Source organism: Antedon mediterranea, chromosome 1, assembly GCF_964355755.1.
Source record: "Antedon mediterranea chromosome 1, ecAntMedi1.1, whole genome shotgun sequence".
NCBI classification, from domain to species: domain Eukaryota; kingdom Metazoa; phylum Echinodermata; class Crinoidea; order Comatulida; family Antedonidae; genus Antedon; species Antedon mediterranea.
Window position 1 is genome coordinate 11,269,359 of NC_092670.1, and position 17,607 is coordinate 11,286,965.

At 34.4% G+C, this 17,607-nt stretch overlaps 1 protein-coding gene across 1 annotated transcript in view; it reads right to left on the reverse strand.

Annotated features, from left to right (window-relative positions):
* The window catches only part of LOC140041517 (dynein heavy chain domain-containing protein 1-like), a 131,686-nt gene extending 114,157 nt beyond the window's left edge, over positions 1-17,529 (reverse strand). Inside the window, exons 1-24 of the mRNA XM_072087641.1 lie at positions 17,443-17,529; positions 16,688-16,954; positions 16,057-16,135; positions 14,737-14,838; positions 13,545-13,682; positions 12,893-12,980; positions 12,405-12,472; positions 11,637-11,750; positions 10,739-10,888; positions 10,171-10,343; positions 9,552-9,710; positions 8,870-8,953; positions 8,343-8,435; positions 7,270-7,350; positions 5,545-5,708; positions 4,998-5,163; positions 4,558-4,682; positions 4,145-4,301; positions 3,393-3,567; positions 2,240-2,458; positions 1,589-1,711; positions 1,051-1,314; positions 703-900; positions 235-405 (exon numbers count right to left, since the gene is read on the reverse strand). Of these exons, the coding sequence (XP_071943742.1) occupies positions 235-405; positions 703-900; positions 1,051-1,314; positions 1,589-1,711; positions 2,240-2,458; positions 3,393-3,567; positions 4,145-4,301; positions 4,558-4,682; positions 4,998-5,163; positions 5,545-5,708; positions 7,270-7,350; positions 8,343-8,435; positions 8,870-8,953; positions 9,552-9,710; positions 10,171-10,343; positions 10,739-10,888; positions 11,637-11,750; positions 12,405-12,472; positions 12,893-12,980; positions 13,545-13,682; positions 14,737-14,838; positions 16,057-16,135; positions 16,688-16,935 (3,339 nt within the window). The 5' untranslated portion in view covers positions 16,936-16,954; positions 17,443-17,529. The remainder of the gene's footprint in view (positions 1-234; positions 406-702; positions 901-1,050; positions 1,315-1,588; positions 1,712-2,239; positions 2,459-3,392; positions 3,568-4,144; positions 4,302-4,557; positions 4,683-4,997; positions 5,164-5,544; positions 5,709-7,269; positions 7,351-8,342; positions 8,436-8,869; positions 8,954-9,551; positions 9,711-10,170; positions 10,344-10,738; positions 10,889-11,636; positions 11,751-12,404; positions 12,473-12,892; positions 12,981-13,544; positions 13,683-14,736; positions 14,839-16,056; positions 16,136-16,687; positions 16,955-17,442) is intronic.
* Positions 17,530-17,607: the final 78 nt, after the last annotated feature.

Genomic DNA, 17,607 nt, shown 5'->3' on the forward strand with positions numbered 1-17,607 from the left:
AATTAATTTATGGTAACAATCAAACTAACTAGAAATCATATGGAAAAATGTAAAAACAAACCATATAAACAAATGTCAGGCAGAAAAAAACCAAATAGCGATAGTTCCTATTTGTTTAAAAATGGGGTACTGTATGTTTTACTATGGGGAAATAATTAAAGATGTTTTACAATTAACATAAGTTGAACTTGAACTTTAACATTGTGAGCTTTGAACACTGTTAGTTGAACTAACCTTAAGAGAATCACTTGAGAGTTTCAGAAGCAGTGGAAGATCTTTCTTAAAGTCACTAAGCAGTTTGAACCAATGTACAAGAACTGTATCGTCACTTGGCAAATCTTCTTTGAACCGTTTCGCTGCAGTGTGCCATAGCTCTACTTTATCAATAGCCTTTTGAACACTCATCTGTAAAGATATTGTGACAGTGATAAACTGAAAAACTTTGGGTCATAGCACTACTTTTTTTGGTCATATCACTAATATACCTTATTTGGGCACATTGCGTAACTTTTTTTGTCAAACTAGTGTGATAGTATAGCAGAGCTTAACTGTAAATAATTACACATGATTAAAATGCATAATGCATTTATTGATTGATTGCCTCAGTCAATTTTAGAAAATCTTGAATGTCCCCATAAAATTTAGTGTTACCGTGCAGGTAATAACCCCAACAAATTTATGACTCAATCACAAAAATATTACCTTTCGGAACAATTGCCTCATCCACTCTTGTATAGCATAGGTAGATACTTCAACATACTTCCATAATTCCAGCCTTGTTACGATTCGCTGCATTGCGTAATCCAAGCGCGACGTATCAAACGCTTGTCCTGTGATCATCTCTTTGTGCTTGCTGCATTTCAGCATATCTTGTTGGACTTCTTTGAATTCATCAAGAAGCTATAAATGATAATTAAACCATAGTCATATCAAGATTGTCAACTCCAACTATAAATCACAGCTCAAAATCAGTGTTGTACAGGCCTTTCAATTGGGCCTTAGAAGACTTTGACTGGCCATTTTTTGTGAAAAGGTGAACATTTTACATACCTTTTGACCTACACCAAGCACCTTGGTTGGGTTTTGAGATGGATCCAGAAAAACACCAGAAGTTGCAGCTTTCAGGATTCTCTCCACTTCCTGCTGCAGCTTCTGAAAGTGTTCCTGCAGTTGAATCTGCTTTAGAGGAAGCTGCGTGTTAACAAACTCGGCTGCCTCTTGCAAATGCAGCAAGAAAGCTTCCCAGTTGTGCCACACTCGTTCTTCAAACTTCTCCTCTTCTGTGGTTAAGGATCGATAGCTAAGTCTAATGACCTGTAGAAATAAAGACATTGGTGATGAGGAGTAACAGTATCTTGAAATAGGTAATATGACAGATAGAATATAACTGCTGGTCCCGTGACCGGGAGTGGTCATAGAGTAGCTTCGCAATGTGTAGACTGTCATGGGCAAATACACCTGGTGGAGCTCATTCCTCTCCAGGCTGTGCGACAGTGGCTGTATATAAACTTAAGTACACCCGCCGAGGTTACCCCTATTCTCAAAAGACTAGGTTCTTTAAAGGGCATACTTTTAAAACTATTATTACCTCAAATAAAGACTTGATGTATTCAACGTCTGTCTGTAGCGCCGCCATTTTTAGTTTGTAGACACTGTATCGCTGAGCATACTCCGCAAAACCCTCTGTTGTTGTTTCTTTGCATTTCATTCCCTGTTTGAAAAAAAAAAATAGACACAAATTCATGGTTTTCATATTTGTCTTTTGAAATGTAAAGCGCTGTTCACACTATCAAAATAGTTCGACAAAAAAAGGTGTGATGTGCCCAAATATGGTAGTGATATGACAAAATATTGTAGTGATACGATATCATTATGTCCATATATGGGCACATCACATTTTTTTTGTATCATAAAGTTTGATAGTGTAGACTTATACTTAGAGCTTAATGAAATGTATTCATTAAAGATGGGCCAATAAGGTTGTATGCAATGACTTGAAATACTAACTAAAAATGCAGATTGGTTGATTCGATCTATATCATTTAATCACGTTAATTAGCATTTTCTTTTTTCAGATCATGTTAAGATTTAACGTGATAAAGAAGCTCATGTTATTAAGTTTCTGCAGGTTCAAATAGAAGATCAAATATTACATTCTTAGTTTTTTAGTCCCACCAAAGGAGGGGTTCTTATTTCCATGTCATACATGTTGAAATGTGATATGAATTGCTTCACTTGCCTGAACAACATCTTGCACCTCACTTATAAAAGCTGTAGAAAAATGTTTGGCCTCCTGAGCCGTAAAATCAAGCAAATCTCGGAAAGCACCATTGAGGGCAGGCACCAACGTCTCCTGTATAACACCACAGTCGACGTAAAATAGCTGGTTATCACTCGTGAAGAACCTGTCTACATTCTTAACACGTTCAACCCATTTACGAATCTGGCTTAACTGGGTCTGCAGGAAGAAAAATGCATTTGTTTTTTATACAACATCAAAATAAATATAGTAGTAGGAAAAATAATGATAATATGATTAAAAATAAAGAAAGGAAAAAATATGATTAAAGATATTAACCCTTACATAGAAAAACTATTGTAGATCTAGTAACAACAAATAACAGAGAAGTACTATGTAAAAAGAACCCATAAATATAAATATTTAAGTGGTCCTAGTTTTAGAAACAATTGTGGATCTAGATCTATAAAAGCAATCATCTAGATAAATGACAGAATTGAAGTAATCACCACCCGTATGTAGTAACTTTCCACATACTCCCAGTGTTCCTAGTTTTAGAAACAATTGCGGATCTAGATCTATAAAAGCAATCATCTAGATAAATGACAGAATTGAAGTAATCACCACCCGTATGTAGTAACTTTCCACATACTTCAGTGGTCCTAGTTTTAGAAACAATTGTGGATCTAGATCTATAAAAGCAATCATCTACATAAAAAATGACAGAATTGAAGTAATCACCACCCGTATGTAGTAACTTTCCACATACTTCAGTTGTCCTAATTTTAGAAACTACAGATCTATATTCTATAAAAAGCAATCATCTAGATTTCTAATGATTTTACCCTTGCATCATCATAGTTGATAGTGGTAAACCCATGCTGTAAAGAAAGTCACAAAATGGATACAATTGAACGCATTATATAGGCCTAAAGAAAATCTTGTAATATTGGCCATGACATTGGAAATTTTGCAATGCGCAGACTCTCTAAAAGCTGGAAACTCTCCCCAAAGGTCTCAAAATTGTTTTTAAAAACACATTCAGAATACCAGACTTTCCAAAAAATCAGACATTAGCCCAGCCCAAGGGTGTCCAGTATTGGGAGAATAGACTGTACATTACTATATAAACAAAGATTGAATTAATTCATACCTCAATTGTATAGGCTTGTGCCTTGTGCCATGCATTGGCTGAATCTTCATCCCATGATTCTGTAAATTTGTGTATCTCTGTCAGCCATGAATGTTCCGAACAGAACGTATCGATGTCTTGGATAGCATCGTTGAGTAACTTGAAATACATCTTGTAGGAAACTTGCATTTCAACACTTAAAAAAAAGGAAAAATAATTGAATAAATGTATTTTCTAGACTCTGTGCACCTTTTAAGGATCATGTGAAAACTATTCTACTGCAGTTACAGTAACTACATTTTCATACTTTCTTGGGTTATTCCTCGGTTCATTCTTTTAACATTGTTATCTTGTGCTTTTTCTATGCAATGTTTGTCTTTGTATTTTTGATAAAATAAAACTGAACTGAACTGCAATAATGTATGATTTTTCTAGTTTCAATGTAGAAGAAGTTTATGAGGAAGACAATGAAATAACTGTGTATATGATTACCCACAAAATTCTTGCTAAATAATTGCATAAACAGGTTTTACAAGTAAAACATGTAGTAACTGGAGTAGAATAATTTTGACATGGTACTTTGTACCCGATTCTTGATAGGAAATAATGTATTGTTTCATCATCTTTCCTATACCTATTTGAGGGGTGCTTATATACTCATTACTAGATATTGAGTATGATGATACATTCTACAGTAACAGGCATACTGATGATGATAATGATGATGATTTATATTGTCTGTCATGTTCAGAAAGAAACACTGCAAAACTTACTCTTGAGATAGTTTTTCTTGAAGATTACCCTTGTTGAGGGCGTTATATTGGCCAATGAATCCATGTCCTTCTACTGCAATACTGGTACCAAGATTCATTCTTGGAACTAGGTCAGGGGTCAACACTCCCATGATATCAGATTCTTTGGTTGGATCCTCTACAAAAATTAAAATATACAAAATTGGACCATTGAGAGCTTGGCTTTTAAGGCAGTGTGGGTAATTAGCATAATCAGGTGCCACTGGACATTCCAAGGAGCAAATATAGTTGGGAACCTCCTACCTTTGAACATTAAACAAACATCATTATTAAGTCACTCCTCAAAACTCACATTTTCTGATATTTTAGGCAGCGGCATGAGCAATGACTGTTGGAATGGCGCTATATTAAACGAACAATTGATTGAACGTTACCTCTAATAGACATGGTTGGTTCCGTCAGATGGGTACTCACACCATCCTTTTCTGATGACGGTGTCTCGTTTTTTGTTTGTTGACTAACAGGAATCACTGGACTAGCAACACTCGCACAATCAGCTCTATAATGTTGCCAAATATCAAAATTGTATTAATTAAACTGTATTTCAGAGTATATAGAGTGACAATTAAGACGGAGTGCTACTTAACCAATAGCTACTGTAAATCAAAAAGAAATGCATACAGCTATATTGATTTGGTTTTGGTGATATAAAACTAGATTAGAAGTCTTCTCAGACAACGATTGTAAACTATTTTTACTTGCCTTTAAGCAGGCATCATTTAGAATTTACTGTCCCTGTCAGTTCTATTATACATTTTTTATACTATTATGAACAGTGGTAATAGATAGGTATGTTATTGCATAATAAACTCACGGTCGTGCGCTGTGGTTTGACATGGCTGATGTTGTTTGCTCCTCTCTGGCCAATGCCCTGTCATCCATTGATGTTGCTTTCTCCCACATCACTTGCGCTACACCTTGTAAGCTACTGGTTACAATCTCTGAGAATTTGTCTTTACTTGGGAACAAACTCAAGCCACCTAATGTTATGAAATCAATAGAATAAATAAATATACATAAAATATTAATAAGGCTTTAGCACCCAGAAGTACCTGGTTATAAGCCAGCCACTAAAAATAGACCATAAAAAGTGAAGTCAAGTGAATCATAATTCAATACAAATTTTAATTTGTAATAGGTTATCAAGTCAAATTTCATATTATTTCACACATCCAATATCAATGGAAAGTGTTAAACACAATTATTCCAAACCCTTGAAATGTCAGGTATTATACATTCATGCCGCAATGATCATAGTAGTGGTATTCTGGGAACTCAGTGGTGACTACTTATAAGAAGTGGTCAAAGTATAAGCTAACTGAACAATTACAAACAAAATACAAAAAGTTTACCAAACTCACTTGATTCATTGAACACAAGCTTGGCAGAAAATAGAGCTGTTCTATTGTCTGCTCGTCCCTCAACCATGGTATGATTCAGAAAGGTACAAATGTTACTTCTTGCAAGTGCCAGCAGGTGGGCTAGGAGCATTTGATCAACCAGCTTCACAAAGTTACCTAGATATCTGATTCAAATAAAAAACAGTTGACTAAAGGAACAATACTACATCAGATTTGTGGGCAATGTGCCACGCCCAATACCTAAATACATATTATTATTATTATTATTTATGATATACATATCTTTATACAGTATTATTTTCATTATTATTTTTAAAAATCATTAAACACTTTCACAGTACTTATGTAGCTCTAAACATGTTGAACGTTACAAAAATTCCTAGACATTCAAGAAATGCAGAAATGTGTCTAGCTTGAAGAATGATTGTTCAGTAGGCAGCAACAGACCGCAATCATGAAAAAAGTGAAGCCTAGCTTACTTGTTAATGTTGAATGAGACGAAAGAAGTAAAATGTGTTTGTTTTGTTTAAATATTTAGGCAAATTGCCAAAGATAATCATAGGCAAAATCATTCACTATCCTAAGGTGGCAATCCTGTTCACATGAAAAACATACAGTATACACAAGATGTTCTACATAAACAAAGTCTTATTACAAGTCTTTGGGAGTGAAGTTGGAAATTGTCTTTAGAAAAATGACTTGATTTGAACCCAGGACCCTTGGATTGGTAGCCAAGCATTATAACCACCAAGCCACAACTTCACACCGTTTTAATGTATTGTTGTACTGTATGTAAACATTCGCATCACAAAAAAACTCTTGACATGATGAATTATTTAGAATTCCTCCATGGTCTTAAGCTCTGTCTACACTATAAAACTAGTTTCACAAAAAAGGTGTGATATGTCCAAATATAATAGTGATATCGAACACATGTCTCACACATGCCTACAACAATTATCTTCCAACTTAAAGACCCCTTCCCTGCAATTTTGGATGTTTTTTGGAAAAGAATACATATATATCACTTTAAAAACATTAAACCATGTCATTCCTTGTCTTAAATGTACGTTTTATGGTAAATTATGATAAAAAGTGAGAAACAATGCACTACCTAAGTAGCTCGAGGCGATCGACCTCTCGTGGACGGTCTTAGGCCTAGCCTAGCTAGGCATAGTTTTGTAGGCCTAGCTGGTAAACATCGATAACGTACGAACATTGTACGCTAGCTATATACCTAGCCTGACGTTGTATAGTTGCTGCATTAATTGTCTTTCTATTTTTGCCAGACTCCGTTGATACAAATTGGGGAAAACCCGGTATTTTCGCTGAAAAGTTAGGAGTCTTCCATTTGTTTTGGCTTCACGATCGATCGGAAAGTGGGCGAATTACAGGTGAAAAACAAAAATATCAATCCGCGCGCAATGCATTTTGGGATTTATAGCGGGCCGCTATAATTATTAGAATCGATTTATTTTTCACATTTTTAACCGTTTAAAGAAGAAAAAAGTTATCGCAATAGGACCATATAGTATTATTTTTACATTAAATATAGTTTGTGATCTTAAATTAGATCTAAAAAACGTAGGGAATGGGGCTTTAAGTAAATATTACGCATTTCCTGTGTGTCCCCTTGTACAGCATGGCTAAAGGGAATGATGTACAATTAAAGAACTCGGATTGGATGATAACTTATCAAGAGATAAAGTATTTTGTTTTGCCTACTTTGCTTCATCCTGGGCATCCCTGAGGTTTTTCCCTCTTTGTTCTTTCTTCATTCGTTGAACATGCAAGGAATCTTTTGAGCTGAAACAAGAAATTGAATGAATAAAATTCCAACGAACTTGTATCAAGGTAAGTCATTTTTACTCATTCTTTTGATTCTCAATCAAGCTTATGCATGAAAGGTTATGCAAGCGTTTCTAGTAGAAAAATTTACTCACAGAATTGAATACACTGAAACTATATTTCAATAAACTACACTGTATAAATCTGAATAAACAATTAACTATAAAATCAACTGAACGTTATAGAAATTGTATTGTTAAGTTATATCTTGAAATATAAAACAGTTTATAACTAGAGGGTACTCCGAGAGTACAAACCTCCACCTACTGTAAAATTCCCCTACATAAAATGCCCCGGAAAATATATATATATATATATATATATTTTTTGTATTAGTTCTACAGTAAGTGTAAATAGGCTAACTGCACACAACAAAGTTGTGGATGAGAGTTTGGTGTAATGGTTATGTATCCAGCCTCTCACAGTTGAGGATTCAATGCCCGCTGAGGTTTTTTTTATATTTATTTATTTTTTTATTTATTTTTGTTGTGGAATTTGATCTTTGACCCTGACTCTTCAAAATATAACCACAATTATATGATGAGTCATTGATCATTGTGGCTAAGTTTGGTGAAAATCGGATAAAAACTGTGGTCCCTAGGCAGTAAAATAGTTTTGCTAGTTGTGACCTTGATCTGTGACCTTTTCTCCTCACAATCGTACTCATCCAAGTTTTGGGGCATAGATCATTGTGGCCAAATTTTGCCAGATTCGGATGAAAACTGTGGCCTCCAGGCTGTTCACAGACCGATAGACAGACACACACACAAACATACAGGGATGAAAATATAACCTTCTTGGTGGAGGTAACAATTGAATGTTTATGAAATATGTTTTACTGTAAATGTATTGTATTGTCAAGAGCCTTAATGATCAGCTTTGCTACCCTCATGAAACATGGTTCAACAAAAAATTAAAACAATTTATTTATACAATTTGTTTTTACTTACAAAATTAATTTCTCATTTTTTGTTTGTGCTTCGCAAAAAGTTAACTTGGCAATTGTATCTTTACAAGTTGTGTCTACAACCAATTTGCAGTATCTGAAGAAAGAAGAGTGATAATTGGTAATTAATGAATAAGCAAAACATATGTCTTGTGTCTAAAATAATGATGTCAATATTACAAATAGGCCTTCAGCTGGTGTTTGTTGTCAAAAAACAGGTGCAAATATATTGGAAAATTGTAATCTCTTGGGAAACGAAAAATGGGGAATACACGTTTAAAAACAATGGCCAACTCTAATTAAGGACACGCATGTTTAGTTTCCAAATACAGATTCTACCTTAGTTATTATTTAGAAAATAGGCTGTATACAATTGACATAATGCGGACGTACATCTACATACTCCCGCCTTCTCACAAATCTGTCAATTCCTTAGGAAATCACTGGGCCATCTTATTCTATTTGATCACATCCCATATTAATATCGTCAATATCTTTATTAGCAATATAATATTGTATTTCACAACTTACTCAAAGAATTTATCAAGTAACTGTTCTCCAGCTTTTTTCTTCTTCTTTGTAATTTGGTCAAATTCAATCAGTGTGTAGCAGCGACTAGAAAAAACAATAATAAGCAAAATATAAAACTACAGTACAGGCAACTGATGTCCAATCTGAAATGAGATGAAAGATATGTACTATATTAAGCTATGTCTACACTATCATTTTTATGTTAAAAAAAAGTGATATGCCAATATATGGATATGATGATGTCATATCACTACCATATTTGGGAACATCACACTTTTTTTGTCCAACTAGTTTGATAGTGTAGCAAAACATTTAGCTAGAATGTCAGAGAGATAATATCGGGCATAATGAAAGAATATTGTAAATACTAATATGCTAGCTGATACAGACATCAACAAAGGCACGTCTTTATCCTATCCTAACTGTGTGATATATAAAGATGGGCCTTAATTTTTGAGGTGTTTGGATGTAGCAAGCAATTTGTTTGGTTGTGAGAAATCCCTGCAGTAGAATAGATTGAAAACCTTGAGGAATTAGAAAGTTTCCTACAAGCGCAATTGGAGAAAGTATTGGCGGTTTTAGATCGAAGAATAAAAAAAAACAATGAAATATGCAAGTTGTTTGAATAGTTTCTTCTCTTATTATAATTGTTTACAAAATAGATCATAATAAATCGTAATACCTTTTGTTGAATGGTAGAAATTCTATAGTGTGAAGTTCCTGCAGTAGTCGCGATACATGCAGTAAAGCTGATCCAAAAGTAGGATTACATTTTAACAAGATGTTTGAGACATGGTGATGGGTCTTGCAAAAAGCCTTGTAACGTCGGTTGGCCCTCCACCTGTAGGAGATATATATTACCAAATTGTAAAGTGCAATGTGAACCATACTATTCCACAAACAATGGTTCACACAAAAAGTGATTGGTAGCAACTGCATATATAATAATAAAATGAGAATCTTGTGGAATCATTATTAAAGAACTATTAAAGAGCTGACATCAATCAATATTTTTTCTTATTTTGGTTCTTGGTAAATTTTTTATCTTTTATGATTCTTTTTTTGAATGGATAGGATAGACAGATTCCCTTTTTTACTCAAGCTCATATGAATTCTGTTCCGCCAAGCACCCATATGGGAGTTTCAAAGTGTTGGGGAATGGAGCGGTGAAAATGGTTCTTCTGCATCATCTTCCTTTTTTGGTTACCTAGTCATTTCAAACTAGAGACAGCAAAATGACAGTAGCCTAGCTCATGACGATTTTTTACTCTTTTTTGGAAAAAAGACTCTTGATTACTTACGTTAAAAATATTTTCCGCATAATAAAATATTTAAAGAATGGGATCTTTGTAAGTGCACTCCACAGAACAGCCTCTCGATGCCAATCAAACAATTCCATGCTCTCGGCAGGTTCGCCTTTGACCTTATGCATGATTCCAAAGCATGAAATAATCCAGTGTTCCTCAGGATTAGCCTGAAAATAAATAATTGTTTTTAAATATAGAAGGTTTGTTTTCTGAATATTACACATAATGCTTCTCTATGATGTAAAACTTAAAAACCTCAGTCAAGGAATCTATAAGTTTATTGTTTTAAAAATATTTTCTTGAATGCACCAGAGTTGTACTGGAAAGCTTTAAAACTACACTTGAAAATTATCTGCTATCTTTGATTCAGTATGGCGGCCAAAATGGTGTCTACATTTTACACATGTTTTCATGTTTGTACAAATTTACAGCTACACCTGCATGCAACTATACACATGGGGTTTCAAAATGACCGGAATTGTATTTGGAAGGTTTAAAACTACATTCATTGAAACCAGTCCTGGGTATCTGTAAAAAAACTAACTAATTCAAAAACATTTACCTTATGTTTTGGGACAACAACCAAGTCATATGGTCTGAAATGACGAGTCTCAGCTTTGTTAAGGTAAACAAAACTGGCTTTGCCCAAGTGACGGCCTTTCCCAAACTTCTCAACAGCTTCTTTTCCAGTCATTTGGGAAAGTACATGGTCCTATCATAAGAAAATTAAAAAAAATACATTGGAAAAAAACACTTATAATGTGTACAAGTACATTCGAAAGTGAAAATCCTGAAACATTTTAATTATAGTATAGTATATGGCATGGTATATGGTATGCTATTTTTCTCCCACATACAGTAGCGACATACAACATGTATTAACAACACATGTAACACAAATAAAAAAACACCATCGCTATTATTGCGCACAGTGGTCATGATTAATGTTAATTAAGGCTATCAATAAAATAAAATTCAAACAAGATACACATTCACACATCTTTATTCCATTCTAGGCCATTTCAAATCACCAACATTTCCTTCAAATGGTATGGATATCTCAAAACAAACTTTAAATTAAATTTCTAAATATTAAAACAAAGAGCTGCATGGGTTGGATTTATCTCAGACCTACTGTAGAATACTGTACAGTATGTCTGAGATAGCCTGGATACAGGAAAGATTGTTCATATAGTTCCCTTTAAGCTCTTTCAAGCTTAAGCCAATCCTGTGTCTTAAGACTATAAGGACTATAAACTGTAAGTCCAGTGTACACATCTGGTTCATGTGCACTTTAAGAACCTAGAGTACATCTTTTGAGACGAGTAGGGGTTTGTTTACATGTTCACACACAGTAACTGTCACAAACTCATCTGGGAGAACAGTCTTTGACTGAAGAGTCTACCCAGTGTAAAGCATAAATAATAATAAATATCTTATAACTTAAATTATAAACATACTTGTTTTGGGTGTTCTTCAGCAGGAGTGTCAACTTGACATTCGGACTCTGTCAAGCTTTGTATGTCATCACTTAACGCTTCACTGGTTTCATGCTCAACTGTTGTCTCGGATACCTACAGAGATAAGAGGCAATAAATTAAAACAATTAGTAAATACAGTTAATTCTTCCAATACCAAACTCTCTGAAAACCGGACATTTTTCCAAAACCAGATATTTCTTGAGGTCAAAAACGTCTCAAAATCTTTTTTAATATTAAAAACATATTTTCAGGATATCATACTTTTTGGAAAACCAGACATATCAGGCTACCCCAACGGTGTCCAGTATCAGGAGAGTTGACTGTTATTCAGGGAACACCCTACCGAAGCTGCCTTCTAATCCCAGGGTCCAGGGTGCAATGCTGACCTAGCCCAGCATTAAAGTTTCTTCTCCACTTAAATGGAGCTGTACAGAAGCTTGGTGGTTAACATGCTTGCCTTCCAAGGTCCAGGTTCAATCCTGACCTAGTGCTAGGGCTGTAAACTCACTACTCTTTAAACTCTAATCCTTAGGCCTCAAATGAGACTTAGTTTATAAGCACAATTAATTATAAAATAGTTTATCAATCCTGTATTGGCTGTTGGATGTGTATGAAATAAGAAAAATAATTAAAAAATGAGAGTTCAGTTTATAAGCAGGAAAAGTTTATCTATCATGTAATTGGAGAGTTACTTGCTGGATGTGTAGGAATTTAAAAATTAAAAAACCAGCTGGAATCTGAAAATACCTTCTCTGGTAAGTCAATATTAAGAGCAGCTGCAGTTAGTCCAAGTCCCTCACTCCAAATTGCCTCTCCTAAACACAAAAATCAAGATATTATACAGTTGACGCTCCTTGTGTGAATATATATCTTTCAAGGTCTCACTAGGACACAACAAAACAATGTAGAAACAATGGAAGTGAGTTGACCAATCACAAGAGATAGTTCAGATGATCCATCACTTCGTAATTGATCGAATTGGTTGAGATACGCTTACATTGGATCCATGTGTGAACCAAGCATTAGTGGACATATCAAACAATTTTGTACTTAAAATTTTTATTTTTGTATAATACATGTCAAATCATATGACATGTCAAAATGTTGTGACAATATACATTGATGCATAACCCCAAGAGCCAAACCAGGCTTAGAAAGGAGGTTTTTGATTAAAAGAATAGTGTTTGTCAATGTCCTGTGCATTCTCGGCTCTTATCTTCTCCAAACTGACTTACTTTGTGTAGTTTCCACAACCACACTGGGTAACGCTTCTTTCAAATCACCAAAACAAAGACCTCTGGGAGAGATTTGATCATGAACATTCTAATAGAAAATAAAGAAACTCATAATATAGTTACATAAAAACAAAAACAAAAATATGAATAGTATGTAAAGCTAAATAAAAAGACTATATTAAGCTCTGCCTATACTATCAAACTAGTTTGACAAAAAAAGTGTGATGTGCCCAAATATATGGTAGTGATATGCCCAAATATGGTAGTGCTATGACATCATCATGTCCATTTATGGGCACATCACATTTTTGTCACATAAAGTGTGATAGTCCAGTGTAGTTATAGAATAATAACTTTATTTTGAGTGATGTTTTTGCATCAGTGGCACAATCTATTCGGTAGTGCATCCTAATAAAATAAAACCATTAAAAGTTAAAAGCTAAATAATACAAGTCAGAGGTGGATTTATACCCCTTATAATTAACTTGAAAAAATACACACTACAGAACCAGAGCTTATTGTTAATGCCTTAGGTGCCTCCTCCTTTAATACACAATGCTGGATCAGCTCCGGAAAGTGTACAATACATAAAGAACAAACCAAAATAACGAAAGAAAAACGAAACCAGAAATGTTTGTAAAAAATGTCTTACCTTTGCACCAAGCTGATATGGATCTTTGCCATTGGGAAGTATCACAGGAACAATGCGTCTACGAACGGGGGTTACTGAAGGTGAAACTGAAGGTGGCGTTGGTGTTCGGTAGTTACGGATGTCACATTTAAATTTCTCCTAAAAAATGAATAAGATGAGTACATTTAAAGGATTTTTATGGTGAGATATTCAATTGAAGTCTGACAATCAGTGGCGTACGGCTATGAGTGCTCACTGGCTAAACCCAGGGGTCCCGGGGTTTATGTGGGCCCCTGAGCAGTGCCCAGAGAAAAAAAAGGCATTAAAATATGTCGAAAATGGCTAAAAATACCCAAGGCAACACTGGAGGGCCACTAAGGGTTCCTAAAACAGGGGCCTTAGGCCTCAGCGTTACGCCACTGCTAACATTAGAAGTATAATTGGGAAAACGTGGGTACTGAGGAGTCGGGGCTTGCTGTTGGATGGATTGCATATGAAATCAAAATACAAAATAATCTATTTGTTGCCTGACAGCCATACTCAGAGTCACGTGAGAGATCACGATGCATCGCAAACTGTAAAATCAGTTTCTGTTTATTTATTTGTTGACCCATTCACCTTTGGATCGGTGGCACTCACAACATGCGGTGCAGCGGTCCAAAAACAAAACAATAATTTGAAAAGGAAACAAACAGAAGGAAAACATAATGAGAGAAAAAAAGAAAAAACTAAAAGAAAATTAAATTAAATTAAATTAAAATAAACTATATACAAGCAACAATACAACAAAAACAGTCATTGTATTACTGTAACCTTTTATTAAAAATTTGTATTTTGTATATTGATATTGTTTTTGTGTTTCCCTGTCTACTTTGGGATTTTGATATGTCATTAAAAAACCAAATGAAACAAATGAATCACCAGGGAATAATTTCGCCAGTGTAGCATAGCAAAAAGCTATACAAAACAACCATTTTGCTACAGATTTTTAAATTTGTGTAGCAAAAAATACAATACAAAACTATGTTTCTTGACTAAAAAATCAGTTTGATTAGCAATATTGCTAAACAAAATTTAAAAATGAAATTTTCCCCTGATCACTACATACATTTTCAACTTTAATAAAACCCTTTAGGTAATAAATGATCCTGTACACTTGTGATAATCGAATGTTACATGTTTATCTTCATTAATGAAAACTAAAGTACTGTACCTTTGGGAACATGCTTGCAATTATGCTTTCAAGTTCCAAATCTTCAAACCGATGTTTTTGATTTTGTAAATGGAAACCGATTCTATCTATATAGTGCTTAATCTGAAGGGAAAAAAACAGTAAAAAACAGTAATTCACCAGTGTCTATTTACAGTTAGGTGAAAAGGCCAGTAAAAGCTAAAACCTCCAAGTAACTGGTCCATTATGGCTATCAAATTGTTCACAGAAAATGTCATGATCATTCAAGATTATGAGATTAATTTTTAAAACAAGGTACAAGCTTGGTTGGTTGTACCATGAGGTACCTCCATGGTTGTACATGATTGTGTATAAATACATTTCAACAATACAGAGACAAGATTATACATATCATTAATACCATTATTATTATTTTGTTGTTAATTGCCCTGAAGTTGATTTGTTTTCTGATTAAATACACTGCTTTGTTTCCTGTTAACTTGTGGGTGGTGGGTGTTTTAAATCTTTTCAGTATATACATATATATTTTATCTTTTTATATAACATCACCTGTAAGTGGGAACATTGTTTCTGTTGAAATGTTTTTGAATAAAAAAAAAATAAATAAAATACACACATGATTACTGTTTAAAGATGTATTGTCCCTTTGACTAAATTCCAAAAAAATAAAAAAAAAAGATTTCGGAAAAAAAAGTGTGGGTCATTTTGAAGTATCATAATAGTTATAAACTTTCACCAAAAATTAGTCAAAAAAAAAAACATTTCAATGAAATACAGACGTTTTTTTGTTCAAAACATATCTCATAATGCAACGCGCTTGTTTGGCTACTCTGTATGCATAATCATAAAACTTCCTCGCGATCTGTGTAAGAACACCTTCTCAACCGTGACAAGTTGTAAATAATCCTAATTAGCATCATGCATAATGCATACACATGGTTTGAAATCTTTGTTTACTTTCTCTCGCGACTACTTTCCAGATGAAATGTAATCAAATTAATTTACCTGTTAATTACGTAAACTTGTTTTTGCCTTGAATTCTCGACTTAAAGTGAATAACTTTAATATTACTTTGATATGGCCAATTTAAATATAGAATATTTTGACTTTCATTTTTTGTGTTTCAAAGGACAATCTTTAACTGATTAAAGTTATCTATTTAGTCGCATGTTCAAGTCTGGTATAGATAACATACTGTACACAAAAGTTTATTTAAAAAGAATCTGAACCTTGTAATGTTGGTTTTAAAACCATGGTGTAATGACTAGGCCATCATAGAGGCAAGCTAGAGTACAAGCATCAACCACCAACCACAGTGCTGGAGTTGATTTTGACACTTACCTGAGGGTTTGATTGTAAGTATTTTGAATATGGCTTGCAGATGCCAAGCACTTCTTTTAGGTACATCCATTGGTAATAGCTAAAAAAAAGTTTCATTTCAGTTTTTTACCATTTTTTAACATTATTTTTATACTGAAGAAAAAGAAATTAATCACTTTGGTATAACTTAGCTTTAAATGTATAGTATATTGTCACACAAAACATGACAAAATAAATCAAACTTTGGATAGGCCATTTTGTAGTTTTATTTAGAGTAAATACATTTGTTTCGACACAATAAACTTTAGAATTAAATATGAGAGTGATAGGCCATACAATATATGTGGATCTCAACTGAATTGAGATGGTTTATCGTGGGTTAAAATATTTGTTGAAAAGGTGAGTTTTTAGAAGCTGTTTAAATGTGGTGGTTGTGTTAGCTTGTGGTATGTTGATAGGTAGACTATTCTGAAGGGTAGCTGCTGCCCATATAAATGAACATTTCATTTAAAATTGTGTTGATGGTTGGCTATGGTATGAAAGGAGAGAAGCTGAGGAAGACCGCAGAGTTCTCCTGGGTGAGTATTTAAAAAAGATGCGACAAGAAAATATGATGCGTGCAAAGACAAGATACTTTATTTTCGAAAATTACCTATCTTGTTGAAGTGTGGAGATGAAAACATTGATGATTTCTTGAGTGAGATTTGCGATAAGATTTTCTGACGGCTGTTTGTTTGTGAAATTGTCTAGATGACGACGTGTCTCTAAACACCATGCCAGAGCCTTATCTCCAGGAGTCATCACATACTGTTCTGGAGTTGACGCAAGATTTGCTTCTTCATGTTGTAGTTCCAAGCTGGGAACTACCAATACTTTTACATGATTGCTTTTTGCAGTCATTTTTTCCTATTTAAGGTCCCTGAAAATAAACGAGATCAAAAAGGTATCAAAACATACCTAGAAATTAGAATAGAAAGGCCTAGGCCCTAGCCTAGCTAGCCTAGTAGTAGTAGTAGTATAGTAGTGGGGTCTAGTCTAGCCTCTAGACTAGGCCTATAAATATCATTCTGTCTCGGTTCATTTATATTATTAATTATAATAAGCCCCTACCTTATTAGAGGCCTTTCTCTACTACTAGGCCTAGCCTGCAACAACACGGTTCAGGCAGTCTAGCTAGGCTAGAGGCCCGGTCTCTATATCTAGGCCTAGCTAGCCTAGCAAGACGCCTGGCCCTGGGCCTACTAGCCTAGTACTAGGCCTAGGCTAGGCCTAGCTAGCCTATAGGCCTAGTAGTTAGGGCCTACTAGCCTAGCCTACTAGACTCTAGATAGAGGCCTGCATGATTAACAGTAGTAGCCAAATAATAGAATATCATTAAATTATTACTACCAATTTAAGACAACATACCCGTAACATATCTACATCATTTTGTATCTGCTTTAAAGGTTTTTATTGCAGTTTAACCACCAATTTGCTGTAATTATCAACACGTACTGGAGGACGTGTGTGTGATTTGTTGTCTGTTGTCATGTAGTATGCTGATGATATCGATGATGAAGGAAGGCTATTGAC